This window comes from Hyperolius riggenbachi, chromosome 12, assembly GCF_040937935.1.
Source record: "Hyperolius riggenbachi isolate aHypRig1 chromosome 12, aHypRig1.pri, whole genome shotgun sequence".
In the NCBI taxonomy this organism is placed as follows: domain Eukaryota; kingdom Metazoa; phylum Chordata; class Amphibia; order Anura; family Hyperoliidae; genus Hyperolius; species Hyperolius riggenbachi.
Window position 1 is genome coordinate 206,178,855 of NC_090657.1, and position 24,216 is coordinate 206,203,070.

Genomic DNA, 24,216 nt, shown 5'->3' on the forward strand with positions numbered 1-24,216 from the left:
TTTGAATTGAAAAAAATTTGATTTGGGTCCGCTTTAACTCCAGAGCCACGATCATTTTCTGGCATGAGTACAGTGGTGTTGCACCTGCACAAGCATGGCCACACCTGCACAGTATCCCTGGTTAATGCACAGACACTGCCATAATTGCACAGGTGCAGTATGACTGCGCTTTTGCCTGATGAGGAGCACTACCTCGATGTAATTACTGACAAGCCCTTGCTCGCAAAGCAATAAAAAAGGGTTCATGTGGCAAGTGGACTAATTTGATCCATTATAGGCGCCAATGCAAAATATCTGGAATTGCGCGCCGGAGCGAAAATTTGGGCGCCTGCTAAATGTTGGAAACAAGCTCTTAGGTAACTTGCGTGCAGGGAGTTTAGGCATTAGGTAGGTAGTTTGTGGGGGAGGGGGTTAGGGTTAAGAGTTAGCTAATAAGTTTGTCGGGGAGGAGGGGGGTGTGTGTTAAGGGTTAGGTGTTAGGTAGGTAGGTAAAAGCTGATATTGTCCATGTATCGCCCATACGATAATCGGTTAGTCCTTTCTACTGAATTTTATTAATTGATCCATACAAAGTATCCATGTGTGGCGAAATTCACACTTCCGGGTCCTTGATTTCACGCTTCCACTACCATCCGATCAGCGGACCATCGTTATGCCATCGCTGAATTCAAATATACTCCAACGCCGTTTGCTCATCCCCGTTGGGGATTTTACCATCGGGGATTTTACCATCGGTGATTAAGCGTGTGTACGGGCCTTTACAGCCTTCTCCATGGGCGCAGCACACAGGCAGGAAATCAGCAGTGAACACACAACCTGATATTCAGCAAGCATGGGGACGGATTTTATCATGGAATGGATGCAGCCAGTGATGAGGGGTTATGTCTGGGGGGGACCTCGGAATGGATGCAGCCAGGGATGAGGGGTTGTGTCTGGGGGGGGGGGGGGACCTCGGAATGGATGCGGCCAGTGATGAGAGGTTGTGTCTGGGGGGGACCTCGGAATTTATGTGGCCAGTGATGAGAGGTTGTGTCTGGGGGGGACCTCAGAATGGATGCGGCCAGTGATGAGGGGATGTGTCTGGGAAGGGGGCCTCAGAATGGATGCGGCCAGTGATGAGAGGTTGTGTCTGGGGGGGGGGAAACCTCGGAATGGATGTGGCCAGTGATGAGGGAATGTGTCTGCGGGGGACCTCGGAATGGATGCAGCCAGTGATGAGGGGTTGTGTCTGGGGGGCAGGAGGACCTCGGAATGGATGTGGCCAGTGATGAGGGAATGTGTCTGCGGGGGACCTCGGAATGGATGCAGCCAGTGATGATGGGTTGTGTCTGGGGGGGACCTCGGAATGGGTGTGGCCAGTGATGAGAGGTTATGTCTGGGGGGGACCTCGGAATGGATGCAGCCAGTGATGAGGGGTTATGTCTGGGGGGGACCTCGGAATGGGTGTGGCCAGTGATGAGGGGTTATGTCTGGGGAGGACCTCGGAATGGATACGGCCAGTGATAAGGGAATGTGTCTGGGGGGGGGGGGGGGGGAACGTGGAATGGATGTGGCCAGTGATGAGGGGTTATGTCTGGGGGGGAACTTGGAATGGATGTGGCCAGTGATGAGAGGTTGTGTCTGGGGGGGAACTTGGAATGGATGTGGCCAGTGATGAGGGGTTGTGTCTGGGGGGGAACTTGGAATGGATGTGGCCAGTGATGAGGGGTTATGTCTGGGGGGGAACTTGGAATGGATGTGGCCAGCGATGAGGGAATGTGTCTGGGGGGGAACGTGGAATGGATGTGGCCAGTGCTGAGAGGTTGTGTCTGGGGGGGGGGGGGGGGGGACTTGGAATGGATGTGGCCAGTGATGAGAGGTTGTGTCTTGGGGGGGGGGGGAGGAACTTGGAATGGATGTGGCCAGTGATGAGGGGATGTGTCTGGGGGGGACCTCGGAATGGATGTGGCCAGTGATGAGAGGTTGTGTCTGGGGGGGACTTCGGAATGGATGCAGCCAGTGATGAGGGGTTGTGTCTGGGTGGGTCCTTGGAATGGATGTGGCCAGTGATGAGGGGATGTGTCTGGGGGGGACCTCGCAATGGATGCAGCTAGTGATGAGAGGTTGTGTCTGGGGGGGACCTCGGAATGGATGCAGCCAGTGATGAGGGGTTGTGTCTGGGGGGGACTTCGGAATGGATGCAGCCAGTGATGAGGGGTTGTGTCTGGGTGGGACCTTGGAATGGATGTGGCCAGTGATGAGGGGATGTGTCTGGGGGGGACCTCGCAATGGATGCAGCCAGTGATGAGGGGTTGTGTCTGGGTGGGACCTTGGAATGGATGTGGCCAGTGATGAGGGGATGTGTCTGGGGGGGACCTCGGAATGGATGCAGCCAGTGATGAGAGGTTGTGTCTGGGGGGGACCTCGGAATGGATGCAGCCAGTGATGAGGGGTTGTATCTGGGGGGGGGAGGGCGGGGGTCTTCGGAATGGATGCAGCCAGTGATGAGGAGTAGCAGTTGGTACTCACCATTAGTGATGGTGTTGACGTAGTAACGGCGTCCCTGTGGAGACATGTAACACTGCCAGCCCTGAGGAAGGGGCCCCTGTGAGGAGTCTTCTATCCTCTGTGGGTTCATCATGCCAGGCTTCTGCAATGACAGGTTTATGTGGACGTTAGAAAGATGGACAGACACAGACAGACATAATAATGGCAGCACTGAGAGGTGAGCGACCTCAGGGGCGCCTCCAGTTACACGACCTCTTTCATGTCGCCAGACAGGATACCCCAACAGCTAACAAAACCTGGCAGGGTCATAATTCTGGGTAAACTGTATATCATAAATCATTTGTAAAAGATGTAAGTTACAACAAGCCTTCTTTTCTGTTTGCTGGCTCAGTAGTGAATGAAGCGGTGGGAGAGATTTAAGGAGGACCTGTCATCTGTGATGTTAGATAGCTGCGCTGCTGATCATTGCCTAAAGATAAAGAGAAAGTTTTATTTTTCCCAGCTGTGCTTACATCACCAAGCAAGTATGGATTTTGCTGGTAAAATATCAGTATTTTTACCAATATTTTACTATGGGCTCACCCGACCCCATTCTCACCTGAACCCTGCCTTTATTAATGACTATCAATGACCCCCCCCCGACCTGATGCCTAACCCTAACCATCCCCGAAACTATGGCTAGCTCTGCCCCCTTAACCTATGCCTAACCGACCCCCAACCAATACTTAACCCTAACCAATTCCCACCCAACCGATGCCTATCCCTAATTGACCCCCCATCTCCCCAACCGATGCCTCACTGACCCTCCCTCCATGCCTTAACCAAATCACCTCCGCTCCATTCAGCCGATTTTTTCAATTATTGATGCATCCTAATTACCCCTGCTGTGCCACAAAAAAAATTACAGACGCAAAAATGCATTGAAGAAATAGCTGCGCCATTTTTAAGTGATTAGTTCAATCACTCCTTTCCAGCTTAATGCAGCAGCTGCAGTTGTGAGCTGCGTTTTTCTACACTCGCAGGTGAACTTCAATATTAAATAACGCAGCTCCAGCAAACAAACAGGCTATTAGCTCTTTCTTGAAATAAACGCAGTAGGCTCCAGTTGCAGACAGTTCACTGCTGATTCCCACTCGCAGAATCCAAAGCGTAACAAGCCAGAAGCCAAAGTAAGTTAGTTCAATGCATCAAGTTAGAGCCAGCAGTAGAATAGCAATATAGCAGTCAAAGCAAGTTGTTAATGAGCCAGCATCCTATATCATGTGAGTTTGATAATCCCAATACATGGTTTACCCGTCCTGGGATCTTAAAATGGAGTCAGGTCAGGTGGTCCCAAAGTAGTCACATCGGAAGCACAAGAAAGGGTTTGAAGTCCATATTTGCACAGCAATAATCAAAGCCTCCGTGCAGGGGGGAGGCCCAAATACTCAACATGTTTCGCTGCTTAAAACAAGGGCAGCCTCATCAGGAGCAAGCGACCCCCGAAAGACAGTAATAAGAGCTGGTCCACACTAGGTCCGGAAACGTATCCGTGGCTGCGTTTTTCAAACCTGATGAAAAACGGAGTCCCGGATACTAATGTTCAAAATAGCAGCCAGCCTCACCCAAGTAAAAAACGGATCCGTCTGCGTTTGCGGGGATCTGTTTTCAAAACCTGAACGGAAGGTCCGGATCTGCTGCATTTTCACGCAACGGATCAGGACCACGGATACACGCAGGGGTAGTGAAAAGCAATGAGAAAACGCATCTCCAGCTCCACAGGCAAAAAACGGATGTGAAAACGGATAGCCTGAGCTTTATGATTGGCCCAAAAAATCCTCCCACTCCTTCCTAATGATAGAGACGTTTTCTGTCAGGGAAAAACCTGAACGGAAACTGATACAAAACTGATGCACTTTCATCAGTTTGCAGTACGGTGGGTACTTCCCCTGATCCGGACTGCAGTGTCCGTCCTGCAACTGTGTCTAATGTGGACCCACTCTAATCAAAAACTTTTTTTGAGTCAGGTCATAAACCAGTTCTCTGGTGGAATAGGACTTTTGTCCCTCTGAAGCTATTTAAAACAACATGGGGTTACTCAGTTCTTGTGGAATTTGTGGACTGCAGCCCCTGTTCCACTTATTCTTCTTTTTTGCACAGCACTTTTTTGCCTCCATTTTTTAATAGTGTGTCTATGTTATATGTTGTATGTGTTTTACTTATGATTTAGTGATATTTAATTATTAGTGATAAAATAAAGTCACTTTTTCTACCTCATATGCACCCAAGAGTTAACCCTTTTCCTTGTGCATACATATTGTACTAGAAGTAGCACCGTTGGGTGGAGGAGCTGTAAGCTGGGGAACAGTTGATACATTTCATTGGAAATCTTCTCTGTGATAAATATCAGATGACACAGGGCGCATTTTCCACTTGATATCGTTTTATCGGCAGCGCTGGTTTAATAAGCGGAGATGAGATGTTGCCCAGCGGTTTTATCTGTACAATAATCAGAAATGATCTGCAGTTTATGTTTCTCTGTTTCTAAGCAACGAGGAACCACGAGGGGAACTGCGGAAAGAAAACAGAATTCTGCAACTCTCTGGGGAACTTCCAGACCAAGAAGTGAAATAAATTCATGAAATTAAAAGTGTAACAGGTTACATCTGCACGGCATCATCCATCATGTATAGATTGATGCAGTTAGGAGATATCACATGGCCACACACCCCTATTAACATCACCTAATGGTACAGTCACACCCTCACTATAGTCATTGTGATAGTACTGGTTATAACAGCTAGCCACGCCTCCAGTGACATCATCATCTTTATATAACATTTCTAAATCTGCCATCATCAATAGGAGGCTGCAGATAAACTTATTTGTCCCACTTCCAGTGATGTCATACCACCATGCTGAGGTGTACCTGTCATGGGAGCAGGTCCTGCAACCTGTAGCCATGGGGGCACCAACTTCTTATCATCTATTTCCACTGATACCGTCCCAATCCCCAGCATTCACAGTCCTTTCCTTGTCTCCCTACAGTGACCTTAGCAGCCTGGGGGCTAATCTTCGGGGGAGGGGGGGAGGCATATAACAAATGTGGCTAGCAGCAGCTGGTAGCTGTACAGATATGTAATGTAAGTGCTACAGGTCTCTGTTACAGATCTCCAACTAAGCTAATGTCACCTAATACAGCTGATAATAACCATGTCACACCAGCAGCAGCTTGTAGCTGTACAGATATGTATTGAAACTGCTACAGGTCTCTGTTACAGATCTCCCACAATGCTAATGTCACCCAATACAGATGCTAATAACTGTCACCACAACAGCAGCTTGTAGCTGTACAGATATGTAATGTAAGTGCTACAAGTCTCAGTTACAGATCTCCAACTATGCTAATGTCACTCACCTAATACAGTTGCTAATAACCCATGTCACACTAGCAGCAGCATGTATATGTACAGATATGTATTGTAACTGCTACAGGTCTCAGATTTCCAACTATGCTAATGTCACTCACCTAATACAGCTGCTAATAACCATGTCACACCAGCAGCAGCATGTATATGTACAGATATGTAATGTAACTGCTACAGGTCTCTGTTACAGATCACCAACTATTCTAATGTCACCTAATACAGCTGATAATAACCATGTCACACCAGCAGCAGCTTGTAGCTGTACAGATATGTAATGTAACTGCTACAGGTCTCTGTTACAGATCTCCAACTATTCTAATGTCACCCAATACAAATACTGCCATTATTATTATTAATACAGATGCTAATAACTGTCATCACAACAGCAGCTTGTAGCTGTACAGATATGTATTGTAACTGCTACAGGTCTCTGTTACAGATCTCCATCTATTCTAATGTCACCCAATAAAGATGCTAATAACTGTCATCACAACAGCAGCTTGTAGCTGTACAGATATGTAATGTAAGTGCTACAAGTCTCTGTTACAGATCTCCAACTCTGCTAATGTCACCCAATAAAGATGCTAATAACTGTCATCACAACAGCAGCTTGTAGCTGTACAGATATGTAATGTAACTGCTACACAGGTCTCTGTTACAGATCTCCATCTATTCTAATGTCACCCAATAAAGATGCTAATAACTGTCATCACAACAGCAGCTTGTAGCTGTACAGATATGTAATGTAAGTGCTACAAGTCTCAGTTACAGATCTCCAACTATGCTAATGTCACTCACCTAATACAGCTGCTAATAAATATATCACACCAGCAGCAGCTCATAGCTGTACAGATATGTATTGTAACTGCTACAGGTCTCTGTTACAGCTTTCCCACTATGCTAATGTCACCCAATACAGATGCTAATAACTGTCACCACAACAGCAGCTTGTAGCTGTACAGATATGTATTGTAACTGCTACAGGTCTCTGTTACAGATCTCCAACTATGCTAATGTCACTCACCTAATACAGCTGCTAATAACCATGTCACCACAGCAGACAGGTGTAGTACCAGACAGATACAAGTCTCTGCTACAAAGCTGGAGGAGTGACACAGCCATTAGGAAACCCCATGGAAAGGTTAAGTGAAATAGCAATTTCCGCCTTCTGAACAATAGTGGCCCCTCTGTCAGGCAAGGGGTTAAGCCATTCAGCAGAATGAAGTGCCAGGCAGTGAATTAGGGGCTGTAACCTCCAAAACAAACAGATCTCACTGCCCCCCCACCACAGGCGCACAATGGCTCCTTTGAGACAGGAATACAATGGAGGATTGTGTGAGATGAGTGCACATTCCTGACATATCACTAATTCCTGTCACCAGGCAGACACCTACACAGCCTGGCCAGCCTCTCCACAACTTCCTGCAGCTACCATGTGATGCTCACATTGCAATGCAGGGGGTCGCCTCAGCACTGCAGTGTATTCTACACAAGCTATCTCAGGTATGGGGGGGCCTGTGTCCTCTCTCCACTCCTTATACCTCCTGGGGATTTTGACACGGAGATCAACAAGGCCAGGAGACCTTGCTATGCTCCTTACCACCTTGGGGTATTCCCATTCTCCCACAGCAGAAAACTACAGAGTAGCCAGAGAGCTCAGAGTGACCCAGAACCACTAGGAGAGTATAAGGGTCTAAACAAGACTAAAATAAGCCTTCCCTAAAAAAACAAAAGAAAACTGCTGAATATAATTTTTCCTTCCAAAACAGAAGGTATTTGCAATAATTCAGCCTACTGAGTCCCTTCGGCAAGCAGCAGCAGGCCCTGCAAAGCTGGCCATGCACACGCCTCCTCATCGCATGCGCAGTACATGAAAATTGCTACTGCGCATGCACAGAGCGCTCCCAGCAGAGAGAGCATGATTGGGGTGTACACGGCTCAGGGACCGGCCAGCTTTGTGGAGGTCACCGCTGCTTGCCGGAGGGACTAGGACAGACATGGAGGGCACAGGATGACTCCACGGGGCTGCAAGAAGCCCCAGATAAGTGAAAATAAAACTTAAGTTAACCTTTAACTATTTTAGGACTGCCGTAATTGAAATCTATGCCCTGTTTTGGTGGTGACCTGGCTGGCTGGGCGTAGGTTTCAATTAGCGGCCGCAGCGCGCATCCGCCATTATCGACGCTCCCGCCGATATCACCACTTAATCCCAGACGTCTTTCGATGCAGCTCACAGGCTCTGCCTGTCTCTATGACGGCAGAGCCCTGTGAGCCGGTCAGGAGCTGATTTCATTGGCTCCTGACCCTGTCTATCAACGTAAGCCGCTCCCATTGGCTTACATTGATGGGCAGGGTCAGGAGCCAATGAAAGCGGCTCCTGACCGGCTCACAGGAACTGTACCGTCATAGAGATGGCAGAGTGGGTGGCCCAGGTGCCCGACGTGCGGCGGTGACGGCGGTTGTGGCGGGTAAGTGTGGCAACTTGTCGTTATACGTCGGGATTCCGCCGTTTCTGTACCAGCGGTTTCTAGTTCTTAAAGTGAACCTCCGGACTAAAAATCTACTCAGCAGAACTGAAAAGGCTTGGTGTTTCACAGCATCAGAACTTTGTTTTTCTTACCAAAGCATCATTTTTACCTGCATTTTTAGCTAAGCTCCACCCATCAAAAAAAAAAAAGCCCGGGCTTTTTTTCCCTGATGCTGTGCCTAGCCTAGCAATTTGGAGAGGTGCTCAGGACACAGGACAGTTGGAACTGTGTCTCATGCTCCCTGTCACCTCCTTTCAACCAAAAATATGGCTGCCATCATGAAATCAAACATTTGCCTCTTCTTTTAAAACAGTGTGGGTAAGAGATTATATTACCTATCTATTTTAATTAACATAACTAATGTAACTTAAGGACAGTATGTTTGTTTAGGCTGGAGTTCCTCTTTAAGGGGGCAGAGACCACTGGTACTTAAGTGGTTAAGTGGGCAACTGTGGATTCCCATGATGCATCACTCCCAAATATGCAAATCATCTCATTTTGCCCTCGATGCTAGGCTCACATCCAGAATCAGTGGTGTATAGCAAGCCTGTAGCACATGAAGTTTACAGAGCCACACCAATCCAACATATACTTAGGGCCCTTTCCCACTGGCTAACGTGTGCATGAACCCAATTTCCTGCATGCGTTACGACGCACGGCAAGACGACTAAGTTGCAGTTCAAAAAGTATCAGCAGCACTAGTTCTTAATTCACTCAATGAGAAACCGCCTACATCGTTCGATTTAAAAGCTTCCAGAGGGGTTACAGCTTAAAGAGGAACTCCAGTGAAAATAATGTAATACAAAAAGTGCTTAATTTTTACAATAATTATGTATAAATGATTTAGTCAGTGTTTGCCCATTGTAAAATCTTTTAAATCCCTGATTTACATTCTGACATTTATTACATGGTGCCATTTTTACTGTTGGCAGGTGATGTAGCTGCTGCATGTTTTTTTGGCAGTTGGAAACAGCTGTAAACAGCTATTTCCAACAATGCAGCAAGGTTCACAGACAGGAAACTGCCAAGAGTACGTACTCAAAATGTCTTTGTGGGAGGGGTTTCACTACAATATCAGCCATACAGCGCCCCCTGATGGTCTGTTTGTGAAAAGGAATAGACTGCTCATGCAAAAGGGGGCATCAGCTACTGATTGGGATAAAGTTCAATTCTTGGTCGGAGTTTCTCTTTAAAAAGACTCTGAAGTCTCCTAAAAACAAGGTGTTTACTTTAAAAACCTCTTTAACCTAATTGCCCCTCCTAAAAAACTGCATCCCCGTGGCTGACAGCACCATAAATCACCCCTAATTACCCCCGGCAAAATCCACGACTTTCTTGTTTCTTGGTCGTGAATTTTGCTGCTGGAGGAGGCAGAGCTTTCAGCCGCAGCTCTGCCTCCATGCGCGTCAATCAGCACGTATCTCCGCCTCTCCCCCGCCCCTGTCAGTGAAGGAAGACTGAGAGGGGCGGGGGAGAGGCGGCGATCCGCGCTGATAGACGCATGTAGAGGCAGAGCTGCAGCTGAAAGCTCTGCCTCCATGCGTTGTCCCCCAGGTAATTTGGGGTGATTTATGGCGTTGTCAGCTGCGGGGATGCAGCGTTTTAGGAAAGGAAATTAGGTTATTAAAGAGGTTTTTAAAGTAAAAACCTCGTTTTTAGGAGACTTCAGAGTCTCTTTAACACTCTGGAATGCTTTGTCTATTGTGAACAGTAACATGAAATTTGATAGACTTTCATGTTACCTTTCTTACCGCATCCTAGGAGCGATTCGTCAAAATGGAAGGAACAGCTCCTAGTGTGAAAGGACCCTTAGCATAAAACTAATGGAGCAACAACCAGGATGACAAGAAAACTGATCATGAGTTGGGAGGCATGGTAATTATATTTCAGGTGTACTGAGTTTGCTACTCAGTGAAATCAGCAAAACTGGCAAATATACCTACCTTAGTCTGGAAATCAACTAATCTGGAAGCCTTAATTCCTCCATAGAGGACCTAAAAGCCAAAGCATGCCGAACGTTCTATGCCTTCAGGAAAGAACTGTACCACCTCAACCACCAGTAAAGGTCTGGCTGAAAGTCTTTGGCAGTGTCATCAACCCGATCCTACTCTATGGAAGTGAAGTATGGAGCCCCATCACCTACCCAGACCAATCAAAATGGGAATCTAGCCCCTCAGAAATATTCCACCTGAAATTCTGCAAACACCTCCTCCAGGTCCATCCGAGTACCTCCAACAATACCTGCTGAGCTGAGCTGGGGACACTCCGACTACTGCTTGAGATACAGAAGAGAGTGCTGTCCTACTGGGTCCACCTACAGAACAGCAACCCCGATTCACCCTACTACAAAGCCATATTGCACAACGAAGACCAAGAAAAGTCATGTGCCCTGAAAGAAGTGGTCAACTCTATGCTCCTACCATACCCAGATCCACAGGTCCTAACAAGAGATCAGATGTAGCACACCACAGCCAAGAGGAAAGAGGACCATGTGGATGAATGGAGGGTTGTAATAAAAAAAACAGTTAAAAAAGCTAACCATAATACCAGTCCCTGCAGAGAGAATATAAAATGGTCCAATACCTGGAAAATCTCCAAAATTCTCAAGAGAGGCAAATCCTGAGTGTCTACATAATGAGTGCTCACAACCTTGAAATCAAGTATGGGAGACACAGACAGACGTACAAACCCAGGGAGGAGAGACCATGCCAACACCGTGAGCAGAAGACCCTTGAGGATGAAAACCGCTTCCTGCTGCACAGCCCCAAATATATCTGCAACCAGGGAAACCTTCTTCAAAAAACTGATGGAACTATTTCCAGACTTTTACAAATTAGAGGATGAGAGAAAGCTCTACACTCCACATTCTACTGGGAGAAGAGGAATCCACAGTGACAATCGCTGCACACTATGTCACAGCATGTCACAGACTGAGAGGATGAATCCACAGTGACAATCGCTGCACACTATGTCACAGCATGTCACAGACTGAGAGGATGAATCCACAGAGACAATCGCTGCACACTATGGCACAGCACGCCTCAGACTGAGAAGAGCATAAATAAACTGTAAACCTAAAAATGTCCACAGACTATCTACCCATTGTACCCCTACCCCAGCCCCTTCCATGTCTCCCATTTTTTCTTTCTTTGGCAATTCCTGCATGAATCTTGATCATGCCAATAAAGCTACAATATCTTTGATTTGATCTCATCACTGAAGTTGCAAAAAGTTAGAAGAAACAGGAGATTCTTTACGCAGTGTTCCCAAACCCTGTCCTCAAGGCCCACCAACAATGTTTTGTGGAAATCCCCACAGGTAGTTAGTTAATCAGCTCTGCTGAGACACTAATTACCCCACCTGTGTATGTTTGTCATTTTCTGCAAAACATGTACTGTTGGTGGGCCTTGAGGACAGGGTTTGGGAACTGTGCTTTACAGCATCTACCACACACTGGAATGTCAGTGGAGGGTAGATAGTTACTATGTAGCAAGTACTGTAAAGTAGGAAATGCTGTATAGAACAATTTCTCACTTTGCTGGACACACAGTCTGTTTTATTTTTTATAGTCTGTAGGTGGCAGTATTGCTCTTTACACTTTGTCACTGAACTAAAGGAGGCAGTTACTCGCACTATAACAGCAGCAGAACAGTGAAAGTGGTATCCTGGCACAATTAGAGAAGAAAAGGACTATGGAAATAATTGCCAATCCTTACCACCTCTGTGGCAGCCACGTCCACCACAGTTTGACACTAATGAAACACAGCTCAGTGCTACTTGGAACACCGAGCTGTGCAGTCATATGACTCTCCTGCAGGGGGATAAAGCTGCTGATCCATCATGGCTGCCTCCTCTGTATTCTCTCCCATAATCCCGTTACTGGAAACATGGAGCTGTGCTGTGTAGTCACATGACTCTCCTGCAGGGGGATAAAGCTGCTGATCCATCATGGCCGCCTCCTCTGTATTCTCTCCCATAATCCCGTTACTGGAAACATAGAGCTGTGCTGTGTAGTCACATGACTGTCCTGCAGGAGTATAAAGCTGCTGATCCGTCATGGCTGCCTCCTCTGTATTCTCTCCCATAATCCCGTTACTGGAAACATGGAGCTGTGCTGTGTAGTCACATGACTCTCCTGCAGGAGGATAAAGCTGCTGATCCGTCATGGCCGCCTCCTCTGTATTCTCTCCCATAATACCCTGTTACTGGAAATATGGAGCTGTGCTGTGTAGTCACATGACTCTCCTGCAGGAGGATAAAGCTGCTGAACCATCATGGCCGCCTCCTCTGTATTCTCTCCCATAATCCCGTTACTGGAAATATGGAGCTGTGCTGTGTAGTCACATGACTCTCCTGCAGGGGGATAAAGCTGCTGATCCATCATGGCCGCCTCCTCTGTATTCTCTCCCATAATCCCCTGTTACTGGAAACATGGAGCTGTGCTGTGTAGTCACATGACTCTCCTGCAGGAGGATAAAGCTGCTGAACCATCATGGCCGCCTCCTCTGTATTCTCTCCCATAATCCCCTGTTACTGGAAACATGGAGCTGTGCTGTGTAGTCACATGACTGTCCTGCAGGGTGATAAAGCTACTGAACCATCATGGCCGCCTCCTCTGTATTCTCTCCCATAATCCCCTGTAACTGGACACATGGAGCTGTGCTGTGTGTTCTCCATCATTACCTGCCTGCTGAAAAAAAATTCATCTACTTCCCCCTTTTCCACAGTAGAAATGATATTTCAGCAATTCTGATGTTTCACGCAGATTATTTTATTCTCAGTGGAACCCTCTGAACTGCCACCTTATGAGGCTGATGGTAAATTTATCTTGTGTGCCATCATTTAATTAACACCACAGTCTCTCCTTTTTGGAAAGCTGTTAATTTTTAGTTAAAAATATCTCTGCTCTTGTCACCTACGTAACCACGTCTGCTGTGCTGTACTGTACATGTAGTGCACCGCTGTGCTTCCATATGCTCCTGGTAGCCACAGAAGGAAAGCTATGGTGTAAGATTCTGATCACTTGTGAGGTCACGGCAGGTCAGGTCACAGAATTAGCTCAGTCTTGCTCTCACGTGGCCTGTCTAAAATCCAACAGCTTGGTATAAATATTAGACATTGTTTTTACTGTAATGAGAAAAAAACAAACGTTTGATATTTAGCTCAGTGGAGGGAAGCCTCTGGGTAGTTTAGAGGTTTCCCATGGCCTCCTGGACCTCGCTAGCCCTGACCGTCTTCCTCTTGGTGGCTGCGCTCCCCATTGTGTACAAGCTCATCCATACTGTGCATGTGAGGAACGATCACGCCTGCCCAGTAGCAAGAAGCCGATCATGCATGGAGAAAAAAACCTGGCTTAAAGTGAATCTCCAGACTAAAAATCTACTCAGCAGAACTGAAAAGGCTTGGTGTTTCTTTAACAGTTTCACAGCATCAGAACTTTGTTTTTCTTACCAAAGCATCATTTTTAGCTGCATTTTTAGCTAAGCTCCACTCATCAAAGAAAGAAAGCCTGGGCTTTTTTTCCCTGATGCTGTGCAGAGCATGATGGGATTTCCTATGTTGTTATTCACATTGCCTAGCAACTGGGAGAGGTGCTTAGGACACAGGACAGTTGGAACTGTGTCTCATGCTCCCTGTCACCTCCTTTCAGCCAAAAAGATGGCTGCCCTCATGAAATCAAACATTTGCCTGTTCTTTTTGGGTAAGAGATTATATTACCTATCTATTTTAATTAACATAACTAATGTAACTTAAAGAACTTACGAGGCGAATTTTAGAAAAATGTTAGTTACCTTATTGCAATATCAGACCTCAGGGCAGACGATCAGTGCTTCCCCTGTCAGTTTCAGGCGCTCTGTTATCTAAATCCAGGATTCATTACAGGCCCCGACCCTCTGCAGGGTCGCCTGAACTGATGAGATAAGAATTGCCGCTTTAAACAGCAATGTGAGTTACACTGGTGGCCGCCACATAGCGGCTCCCTCCCCCGCTGTGAGCCGCTGCTAGGAGGGAGCCGCTGCTATAGTAGGCAGCCCTGCTGGTATCATCCATTCACACGCCGCGGCCTCCCTTCCCCCACCTGCCGAGCAGCCAGCACATCTACCCCCTTTTGCGGAGGAATTCTGGACATGCGGTCACTGAAGAAGAGCCGCTGGCTCATATTGAGCAGAGAGTCACTGAGGAGCCGCTGGTGAGCCGGCTCACGTACGAGCAGAGTGCGGATAACAAAGAACCGCTGGTGAATCTGATTCAGCTGGTGAATCAGATTCACCAGCGGTTCTTTGTTATCCGCACTCTGCTCGTACGTGAGCCGGCTCACCAGCGGCTCCTCAGTGACTCTCTGCTCAATATGAGCCAGCGGCTCTTCTTCAGTGACCGCATGTCCAGAATTCCTCCGCAAAAGGGGGTAGATGTGCTGGCTGCTCGGCGGGTGGGGGAAGGGAGGCCGCGGCGTGTGAATGGATGATACCAGCAGGGCTGCCTACTATAGCAGCGGCTCCCTCCTAGCAGCGGCTCCCTCCTAGCAGCGGCTCACAGCGGGGGAGGGAGCCGCTATGTGGCGGCCACAAGTGTAACTGACATTGCTGTTTAAAGCAGCAATTCTTATCTCATCAGTTCAGGCGACCCTGCAGAGGGTCGGGGCCTGTAATGAATCCTGGATTTAGATAACAGAGCGCCTGAAACTGACAGAGGAAGCACTGATCGTCTGCCCTGAGGTCTGATATTGCAATAAGGTAACTAACATTTTTTTTAAAATTCGCCTCGTAAGTCCTTTAATGACAGTATGTTTGTTTAGGCTGAAGATCCTCTTTAATGCTACTATGCAGGGGTGGATTGCACTCTCGAATGTGCAGTACGGCGCCCCTTGAATCCATGAAAGCCTATGTGACAAGCCCTTATCCGATATGCTTACAGGGTTCCAGCGCTGGATTAGTGACCAGACATCCCAGTTTACCTAAGACATGTCCCAGGATTAGGATCCCCTGTCCCAGGCGGGCTGCTGAATGTCCCAGCTGCTAGACTCTGTGGCCACACAATTGGCTCCCGTGCTCTGTGCCCGCCTCCTAAAAACCAGGGCTGTGGAGTCGGTCCAAAAATCCACCGACTCCGACTCCTCAGTTTAGGATTCCACCGACTCCGACTCCTCTAATTAGCATATTACAATTTTGTTGATTAAAAGTATGTAAGATGAAATTCGTCTCTTAACTGCCAACGCTTAGGAATTTTACAAGACAACTGAAGTGAGAAGGATATGTAGACTACTATATTTATTCTCTTTAGACTAAAACTAGTCCTTGGTAAGAGTACTTGTAAAAGGTACAAACCGGAACAAAGAACATCTATCAGGCCCTAGGCAATGTAAGTGTGGGTACATGTAAGAATGATGTGCAGGTACTCTGCAGGGGAATGAGGAGATTGTAAACAGACAACACCTCTGTGTTCAATGTGCACAGCATTCTCAGTGGATTCCCTGCAGCTCTGTGGGGAGTGCATATGTAGAGTATAGTACTACTGTGTAACAAAGTAAACCTGAGACAGATGAAATTAAAGTTTTATACATACCTGGGGCTTCCTCCAGCCGCCTTCAGGATAATCAGTCCCTCGTTGTCCTCCTCCACCACCTGGATCTTCTGCTATGAGTCCAGGTACTTGAGCCAGTCAGGCGTAGTGCGCATGCACACACTCCGCCGCCAGGAGCATACTACACCTGTGCAGCACTATTGCGCAGGTGCAGAATGTTCCTGGCTGTGGGAGCGGCATGCGGCCGGACAGCACTGACTGGCTGAATTACTAGGACTCATAGCAGAAGATCCGGGTGGTGGAGGACAGCGAGGGACTGATTAGCCTGAAGGGGGCTGGAGGAAGCCCCAGGTATGTATAAAACTTTACTTTTCATCCGTCTCAGTTACCCTTTAATTTGTAATCACCAAACCAAATTTTAATAACATATCAAATTATTTGATTTCATCAGCAAAGGGAGTGCATACATTTGCATAAATCCGCATCAATGCAGAATTATTTCCATCTCATTGACCATCTCTATTAGTGACACAGCTACACATCAGGCTTTATACTTACAGCATAGATGTTATTTAGTATATATAAGAGATTCCTGTGTACACATCATATATACAGTCACAATCAGATATGTATATCTGACTTTAAAAATACGGGGACTGCTTTATTGAAGCAGCACAAGTAACTAATTTTGATTGGTTTATTTCATTTTTGTGGACTAAGCACAGCTATTACTGTATATATACTGTATATATACATTATTTTTAATGACTATTATCTGAGAAATAGAACATTTTATCATATTTTCTATTTTAATTACAGTTACAAATTCATTAGGAGTCGGAGTCGGAGTCGGTGCATTTTTTCCCGACTCCGACTCCAGGCACCCAAAATTGCCCGACTCCACGACTCCGACTCCACGACTCCGACTCCAACTCCACAGCCCTGCTGAAAACATTGGCCAGCCCACAGATCAGAGATGCAGCATACTTAAATTTGTGATGGTGGTTTGCACTGCCTAATTACATGTGGGGAGATTCTGTCCAATTATATTTTGGGTTGGGGGGGGGGGGGGGGGTTTACTATGCATAAAGAGAACCTGTAAGGAGAAATAAGGTAAAAGTTACTTCTACCTCAGTTATTACCTTAGTAGAGGAAAGTCTCTGGATAATACCAGGGCTTCGAGAATCATTCTCAGGCCCATCGTTCCTGCGTAAGGCCCCTCTAAACATATTGGACAAGTGCTTGTCATATTTTTTCTTGTGGCTGCACTCCTGTCTGTGTACAAGCCCTGATGTGCTGCACATGAGAAAGTACAAACTGTGTGATGTCATCCAGGCATTGAAGGGTAATGTCACACTCCACACCTATGTTTCAGCATGAGCAGCCTTGTGGTACTGTGGATGTGTGGACCATACTAGCACATGCACATAATGTCTCACAAAATCATTTATGTGTGTTTTTTTATTGTGTTGTGAATTTATTAGGATGGCTTTAATGCTGCTCTGCAAAAATGATATGCATCAGCTGCAGATCTCTCTCCCTGCCCTAACATTAAAGAAAACCTGTAATGAGAAAAACCTCCCCCGAGGGGTACTCACCTCGGGTGGGGGAAGCCTCCGGATCCTATTGAGGCTTCCCCCATCCTCCTCGGTCCCACGGCGGCTGCGATAAAGATCCCCGGACAGCGGGTATGTAACTATTTACCACCCCGGCTCCAGCGCATGCGCAGTATCGGCTCTCTGCTCGGAGATAGGCGGAAATAGCCGATCGCTGTCGGGCTGCTCTACTGCGCAGGCGCAAGTCTCCTGTGTCTGCGCAGTACGGGACCCGACAGAGATCGGCTATTTTCGCCTATCTCCGTGCGGAGAGCCGCAACAGCGCCCCTGCTGGAGCCAAGAAAGGTAAATAAATCAGCGCTTGCCAGGCTTGTCGAGGGAGGATTATAGGACACATCGGGGGAGCCAGAGCTGGACTGCCTGCAGCTACAGGGGAGGGAGAAGCCTCATTGGGACCCTGAGGCTTTCCCCTCCCGAGGTGAGTACGCCCAGGGGAACTTTTTTTTGTTACAGGTTCTCTTTAACCAGCTGAGCGGTCTGGACGAGCTCAGCTCGTCCAGTACCGCCGGAGCCTGCCGCTCAGGCCCTGCTGGGCCGATTTGGCACAAATAAAAAGCAGCACACGCAGCCGGCACTTTGCCAGCCGCGTGTGCTGCCTGATCGCCGCTGCAGTGCGGCGATCCGCCGCATGCAGCGGCGAAAGAGGGTCCCCCCAGCCGCCTGAGCCCAGCGTAGCCAGAACAAAAAGTTCCGGCCAGCGCTAAGGGCTGGATCGGAGGCGGCTGACGTCAAGACGTCGCCTGACGTCCATGACGTCACTCCGCTCGTCGCCATGGCGACGAGGTAAGCGAAACACGGAAGGCCACTCATTGCGGCCTTCCGTGTTATTTCTGGCCGCCGGAGGCGATCAGAAGATCGCCTCCGGAGCGCCCTCTAGTGGGCTTTCATGCAGCCAACTTTCAGTTGGCTGCATGAAATAGTTTTTTTTTAATTAAAAAAAACCCTCCCGCAGCCTCCCTGGCGATCTTAATAGAGCGCCAGGGTGGTTAATCTGTGTTGATATGTTATATGGCCTGTCATAGACCCACCCCCTCTATCTCCCACTTCACAACTCACTCCCATGCCCCCATCCTGTCCAATTCCTAGTTGGGCCTAGGAAAATCTGGTCACTGTAGATTACAGAAATCGAGGGCGATAGGGGAAGCCTAACAAGTGTTGCACCCTTGGTAATTCAGGCCCTGTAATCCTGGTACACATATCCAATATTGATTTGGCCATTGCCTGGTGACTTTTACCACTTCCATGTAGCATGAGGGCCAACAGATTTTGAATACTATAAACAGTTTTTGTAGGTAGGCTCTCATACTACATGGAAGTGCTAAAATTGGCCAATCAAACTTGGATGTGTGTACCAGGCTTCATTAGAAGTTCTGCTTGAAATTCTTGTTATCTTGTTAAAAACGGGTTAATGAGCAACAGGGGAGCTGAAACTGCTTATATTGTGGCTAGGGCTGAATGGTTTCAAGGTTTTAAATCGAAACCGCGATACCAGTCAAGACAATCTGGTGATCGACACTAGCTGCGTTTTTCCCCGGCGCCTGCTGTGCAGCTCCACCTACCGCCGCCGTCATATACAAGTAAAGGATCCAGTGATTGGCCGAAGCTGCGCTGCTCAATATGGCGCCGCCGTCATACAAAGTAGAGCCAGCGATTGGCAGAAGGAAGCTGCAAGGCTCCGCCCCCCACCGCCCTCCTACGCAAGACTCCCAGGCTCCGCAGTCCGCATAGTTTTCAGCTTAGTGACTTCCTATACTGTGGGAACCTCTCCCTGGCTGGCAACCTACCTACCTATACTGAGTCTGCACATTGTGATTTTTTTTTTGTGCTAAAGCTTGATTTGAAAAAAAAAAATTTGCGATTTCTGACAAAAATTGTCCAATTCAATCTTTACCTAAAATCGTTCAGCCCTAATTGTGGCTACAATAAAAATGCAGAAGGAAGGAACGGCCATTAATATACACCAGAATCAAAAGTGACATTTGAAGTGACACGGGAAGCTGTGAGCTTCCTGTCCGCGATGTGCGTTCTGTGCGCACTCCCCAGGCAGCAGCCCTCTCTGCACAGGCAATAAGATAATGGTACAAGCGCAAATCTGGCTGATGGGAATTATAAACACCCTACAGTCACCTGACTGCAGCCGCCAAGTGAAAAAAGTAAAATATTAGGGAAAATCTGGGCAGCAGGAAGCATTGCACTTAACACGCCGGCCAAAATCCTGTCCGGTGACCAAAACTTTTCCAAAAAAAACACTTAAAGGTTCATTTCTCTGGGTGAGTTCACTCTGCACTCAAGAGGAATAAAACAATCAACATGGGAGATAAAAGAAAATAAAAGTATCACTTGCCAGAACAGACAGGAAAAGAGAAACCAGAAATCAATCTCCGAATATTAGGCATCCCTGACAACCCAGAAACACAAAACCCAACCAGTGTGTGTAGTCAGCTTGTTGGCAGAATCCCTATCCTGCTTCTGCATTTGGTTCGCTGGCTCTCCCAGCTGTGTACACTTGGCTTGAGCTCAAACCTCAGGTTTGTTGCGTTTAGTTATTACGGATGCAAAATAACTTGAACTAGGTTTATTTACAAGCTACAGCAGCTCTCTACATAAAGCAGTACAGGTAGTCCCCGACTTACAAACGAACTGCCGATACTAACGGCATGGATTCTGTGTTTCCATGGGAACAAGTAAAAAAATTATTTTTTCAAATTTGACTTGTAGCTTTTGAGAAAATAGATTTTAAAAAATTCATAGATAAAAATGGCTTTTAAACTTGTATAAGCAGGAACAGGGGGCAGAGGTGACACAGAGGGGGACACTGGAGGCACAGAGGAGGTACAGAGGGCAGAGGTGACACAGAGGGGGACACTGGAGGCACAGAGGAGGTACAGGGGCAGAGATGGCACTATGTTCCGACTTAAGAACAGATTCAGGTAAAGAACGAACCTACAGTCCCTATCTCGTTCCTTAACCGGGGACTACCTGTACTTTCCTCTGTGTCTTCAGCAGCATAAACAGGAACCAACAACACACAGCAGTACAGATCATCCTATAAGAAATACCAGTAGCACAGTGCCATCTACAGGCCAGATTTATGAACACTACAAGGTAGTACAAATAATGGCATTGCTCATACCATCCACTAGTTAACTGTACTGTTATTTTAGACTTACTTTTTTGATATTTATTACTCTACCATGTGTCATTTTTGGTGGTTTGTTGATTTTATTCTTGTTGATTGTTATTATACACTCCTTTTTATCAACATACGTTTATATGCAGCTCTGCATGAAACTTGTGCCTAGTAATGGCTTACCTGAGGAAGTTGATTATGACCATGAAACACAGTTTTGTGATTTGTTTTTTTTTCAATCAATTTAAGTTGTTCTTTTATCATTTTTTTTTTCTTTTTAGGAACAGAACCATCCTCGAGTGCATCAAGGGTCCGGAGACCACAAGTAGGAATGGGTTTATTTCCCTATAAGCCTTATCTAGCGGTTACTTGTGGTAATTGTTTTAAAGGACCGCTCCAGAAAAAAAAAAGCAGGCAGTTAAAGTCTGACAGAACTGATCGGGTTTAGACTAGTCCATCTACTCATTGGGGAATCTCAGGATTTTCTTGCTTCAATCTTTCTTTGTGAGTGGGGGAGACAGCTGGTATCTTACTATTTTGGCAGCTAAACTACTATTCAGGAAAGGCTTTTGCAAACAAATAAAACCTTGAGAATCCCCCATGGGGAAATGGACTAGGCCAAAACCTGTCAGCTCTGTCAGATTTTAACTGCTTACTTTTTTGCTGGAGTGGTCCTTTAGAAAAATGCTTATTTGTCTTCTAGGTTGCACTCTCTGACGCCGATCTACAGTTGCTTGCATGGATGCTGAAAGACCAGGCTAGAAGCCCCTGCTGCTCCACCCCTCTCTAGATGCAGGTTTGTATCCATATATACTTGTGAGGAGGGCTTCAGGAGGGAGCCACCAAGGAACATACACATGTTTAAAGCACTTGCTAAAACTTTTTGACTTTATTGTATTTAACTTTCTCTGCCTCTCTTTCTCAGTGTCACAGTAGTGCCTCAGAGTCCGGCTTTAAATGCTTTGCAGAATAAGAAAAGTGCAAACAGCCACATATTTGTATCTGGTAGCAGAAGCTGGCTGGATGCACCTGCACAGATGGCATTTCAGTGTTACCCAGATAATGTAATCAGTCTTGAGCCCCCTTGACCCCCCCCCCCCCCACCCATTCCCCACTAGCAGGGTAGAAACATGACCACAACTCTCCGAGTATTTCATGCAGTCCCGATCGCTGGCGACCTGTGCGACACATCAGATTACTCAGAGCTGTAACAAATCAAATCAGATCCGCTGAAGGATAGCAGAGAGGAAGATTGCTCCACAATAATATTACGCTCTACATGCAATCATGTAGACAGAGGTTATTTCATTAGATTGTCCCAGGGAGCGGAACGTGGGTCACATGACCCAGGAGGGAGAAAGAAAGACCTGCAACACTTCCAGTATTCGTGGCTTAATAATATTAAGAATGAATTCCTATAGCAGTATATGGATATAGGTGCGCATGTTTCTGGCACTACTTAACCAAGCTGGGGATATCAGGGTTGATGTGTTCCCCATGTGATCAGTCATGTGTCCTGAGCTGACCCTAAATACCCCACCCCCTCACAAGCCTGACCCTAAAATACCCCACCCCCCTCACATGCCTGAACCTAAATATTCCACCCCCTCAAGCCTGACCCTAAATACCCCACGCCCTCACAAGCTTGACCCTAAATACCCCACCCCCTCACATGCCTGAACCTAAATACTCCACCCCCTCAGGCCTGACCCTAAATATCCCACCCCCCTCACAAGCCTGACCCTAAATACCCCACCCCCTCACAAGCCTGACCCTAAATACCCCACCCCCTCTAAGCCTGACCCTAAATACCCCACCCCCTCACAAGCCTGACCCTAAATACCCCACCCCCTCACATGCCTGAACCTAAATACTCCACCCCCTCAGGCCTGACCCTAAATATCCCACCCCCCTCACAAGCCTGACCCTAAATACCCCACCCCCTCACAAGCCTGACCCTAAATACCCCACCCCCTCACAAGCCTGACCCTATATACCCCACCCTATTTAAGCCTGACCCTAAATACCCCACCCCTGTCCAAACCTGACCCTAAATACCCCACCCCTCACAAGCTTAACCCTAAATACCCCACCCCCTCACAAGCCTGACCCTAAATACCCCCACCCCTCAAGCCTGACCCTAAATACCCCACCCCCTCACAAGCCTGACCCTAAATACCCCACCCCCTCACATGCCTGAACCTAAATACTCCACCCCCTCAAGCCTGACCCTAAATATCCCACCCCCCTCACAAGCCTGACCCTAAATACCCCACCCCCCTCTAAGCCTGACCCTAAATACCCCACCCCTGTCCAAACTTGACCCTAAATACCCCACCCCTCACAAGCCTGCCCCTAAATACCCCCACCCCTCACAAGCCTGACCCTAAATACCCCACCCCCTCACAAGCCTGACCCTAAATACCCCCCACCCCTCACAATCCTGACCCTAAATACCCCACCCCCTGACAAGCCTGACCCTAAATACCCCACCCCTCACAAGCCTGACCCTAAATACCCCACCCCCTCACAAGCCTGCCCCTAAATACTACCCACCCCCTCACAAGCCTGACCCTAAATACCCCACCCCCTCACAATCCTGACCCTAAATACCCCACCCCCTGACAAGCCTGCCCCTAAATACCCCACCCCCTCACAAGCCTGACCCTAAATACCACACCCCTCACAAGCCTGACCCTAAATACTCCACCCCCTCACAAGCCTGACCCTAAATACCCCACCCATCACAAGCCTGACCCTAAATACCCCACCCATCACAAGCCTGACCCTAAATACCCCACCCCCTGACAAGCCTGACCCTAAATACCCCACCCCTCACAAGCCTGACCCTAAATACCCCACCCATCACAAGCCTGACCCTAAATACCCCACCCCCTGACAAGCCTGCCCCTAAATACCCCACCCATCACAAGCCTGACCCTAAATACCCCACCCCCTGACAAGCCTGCCCCTAAATACCCCACCCCCTCACAAGCCTGACCCTAAATATCCCACCCCCTCACAAGCCTGACCCTAAATACCCCACCCCCTCACAAGCCTGACCCTAAATACCCCACCCCCTCACAAGCCTGACCCTAAATACCCCACCCATCACAAGCCTGACCCTAAATACCCCACCCCTCACAAGCCTGACCCTAAATACACCCCACCCCCTGACAAGCAAGAAGTTTTGAATCAGGATGATACCATTTACACAAGCCTGACCCCAAATATCCCTCCCTCCATTTGCCTCACACTAACCTCACTCCTTCTCCTCCTTTGTATGTATGACCCTGTATGCACCCCTTCCCCTATACGCCTGACTGCCTCATGTGACTGACCCCCACTCTATTAGGAGTGATTCACCTGCCCTCCCATGATCTTCATTGTATTTGTTTCCACCCTTTTTTACTTGTCTGTCTCTTCCCCATGTCTCCTTCATTCTCATTTTCCTGCTCTCCTGCTCTGCTTGTGTGAAGAACTGGAAATGTATTTGTCAGAACATGCCCTGCAATCTCTGGACTCTC

General features: G+C 47.6%; 1 protein-coding gene across 4 annotated transcripts in view; it reads right to left on the minus strand.

The window, feature by feature from the left end:
• Positions 1-24,216, minus strand: part of GAS7 (growth arrest specific 7) — a 489,292-nt gene that overhangs the window by 159,227 nt on the left and 305,849 nt on the right. For 2 of the 4 annotated variants that reach the window (XM_068263919.1, XM_068263920.1), the window contains one exon: positions 2,509-2,629. In XM_068263919.1, coding sequence (XP_068120020.1) covers positions 2,509-2,629 — 121 coding nt within the window. Of the gene's footprint in view, positions 1-2,508; positions 2,630-5,995; positions 6,018-6,918; positions 6,941-24,216 lie in introns of those variants that run through there. The other 2 variants (XM_068263921.1, XM_068263922.1) reach the window with 2 other exon arrangements.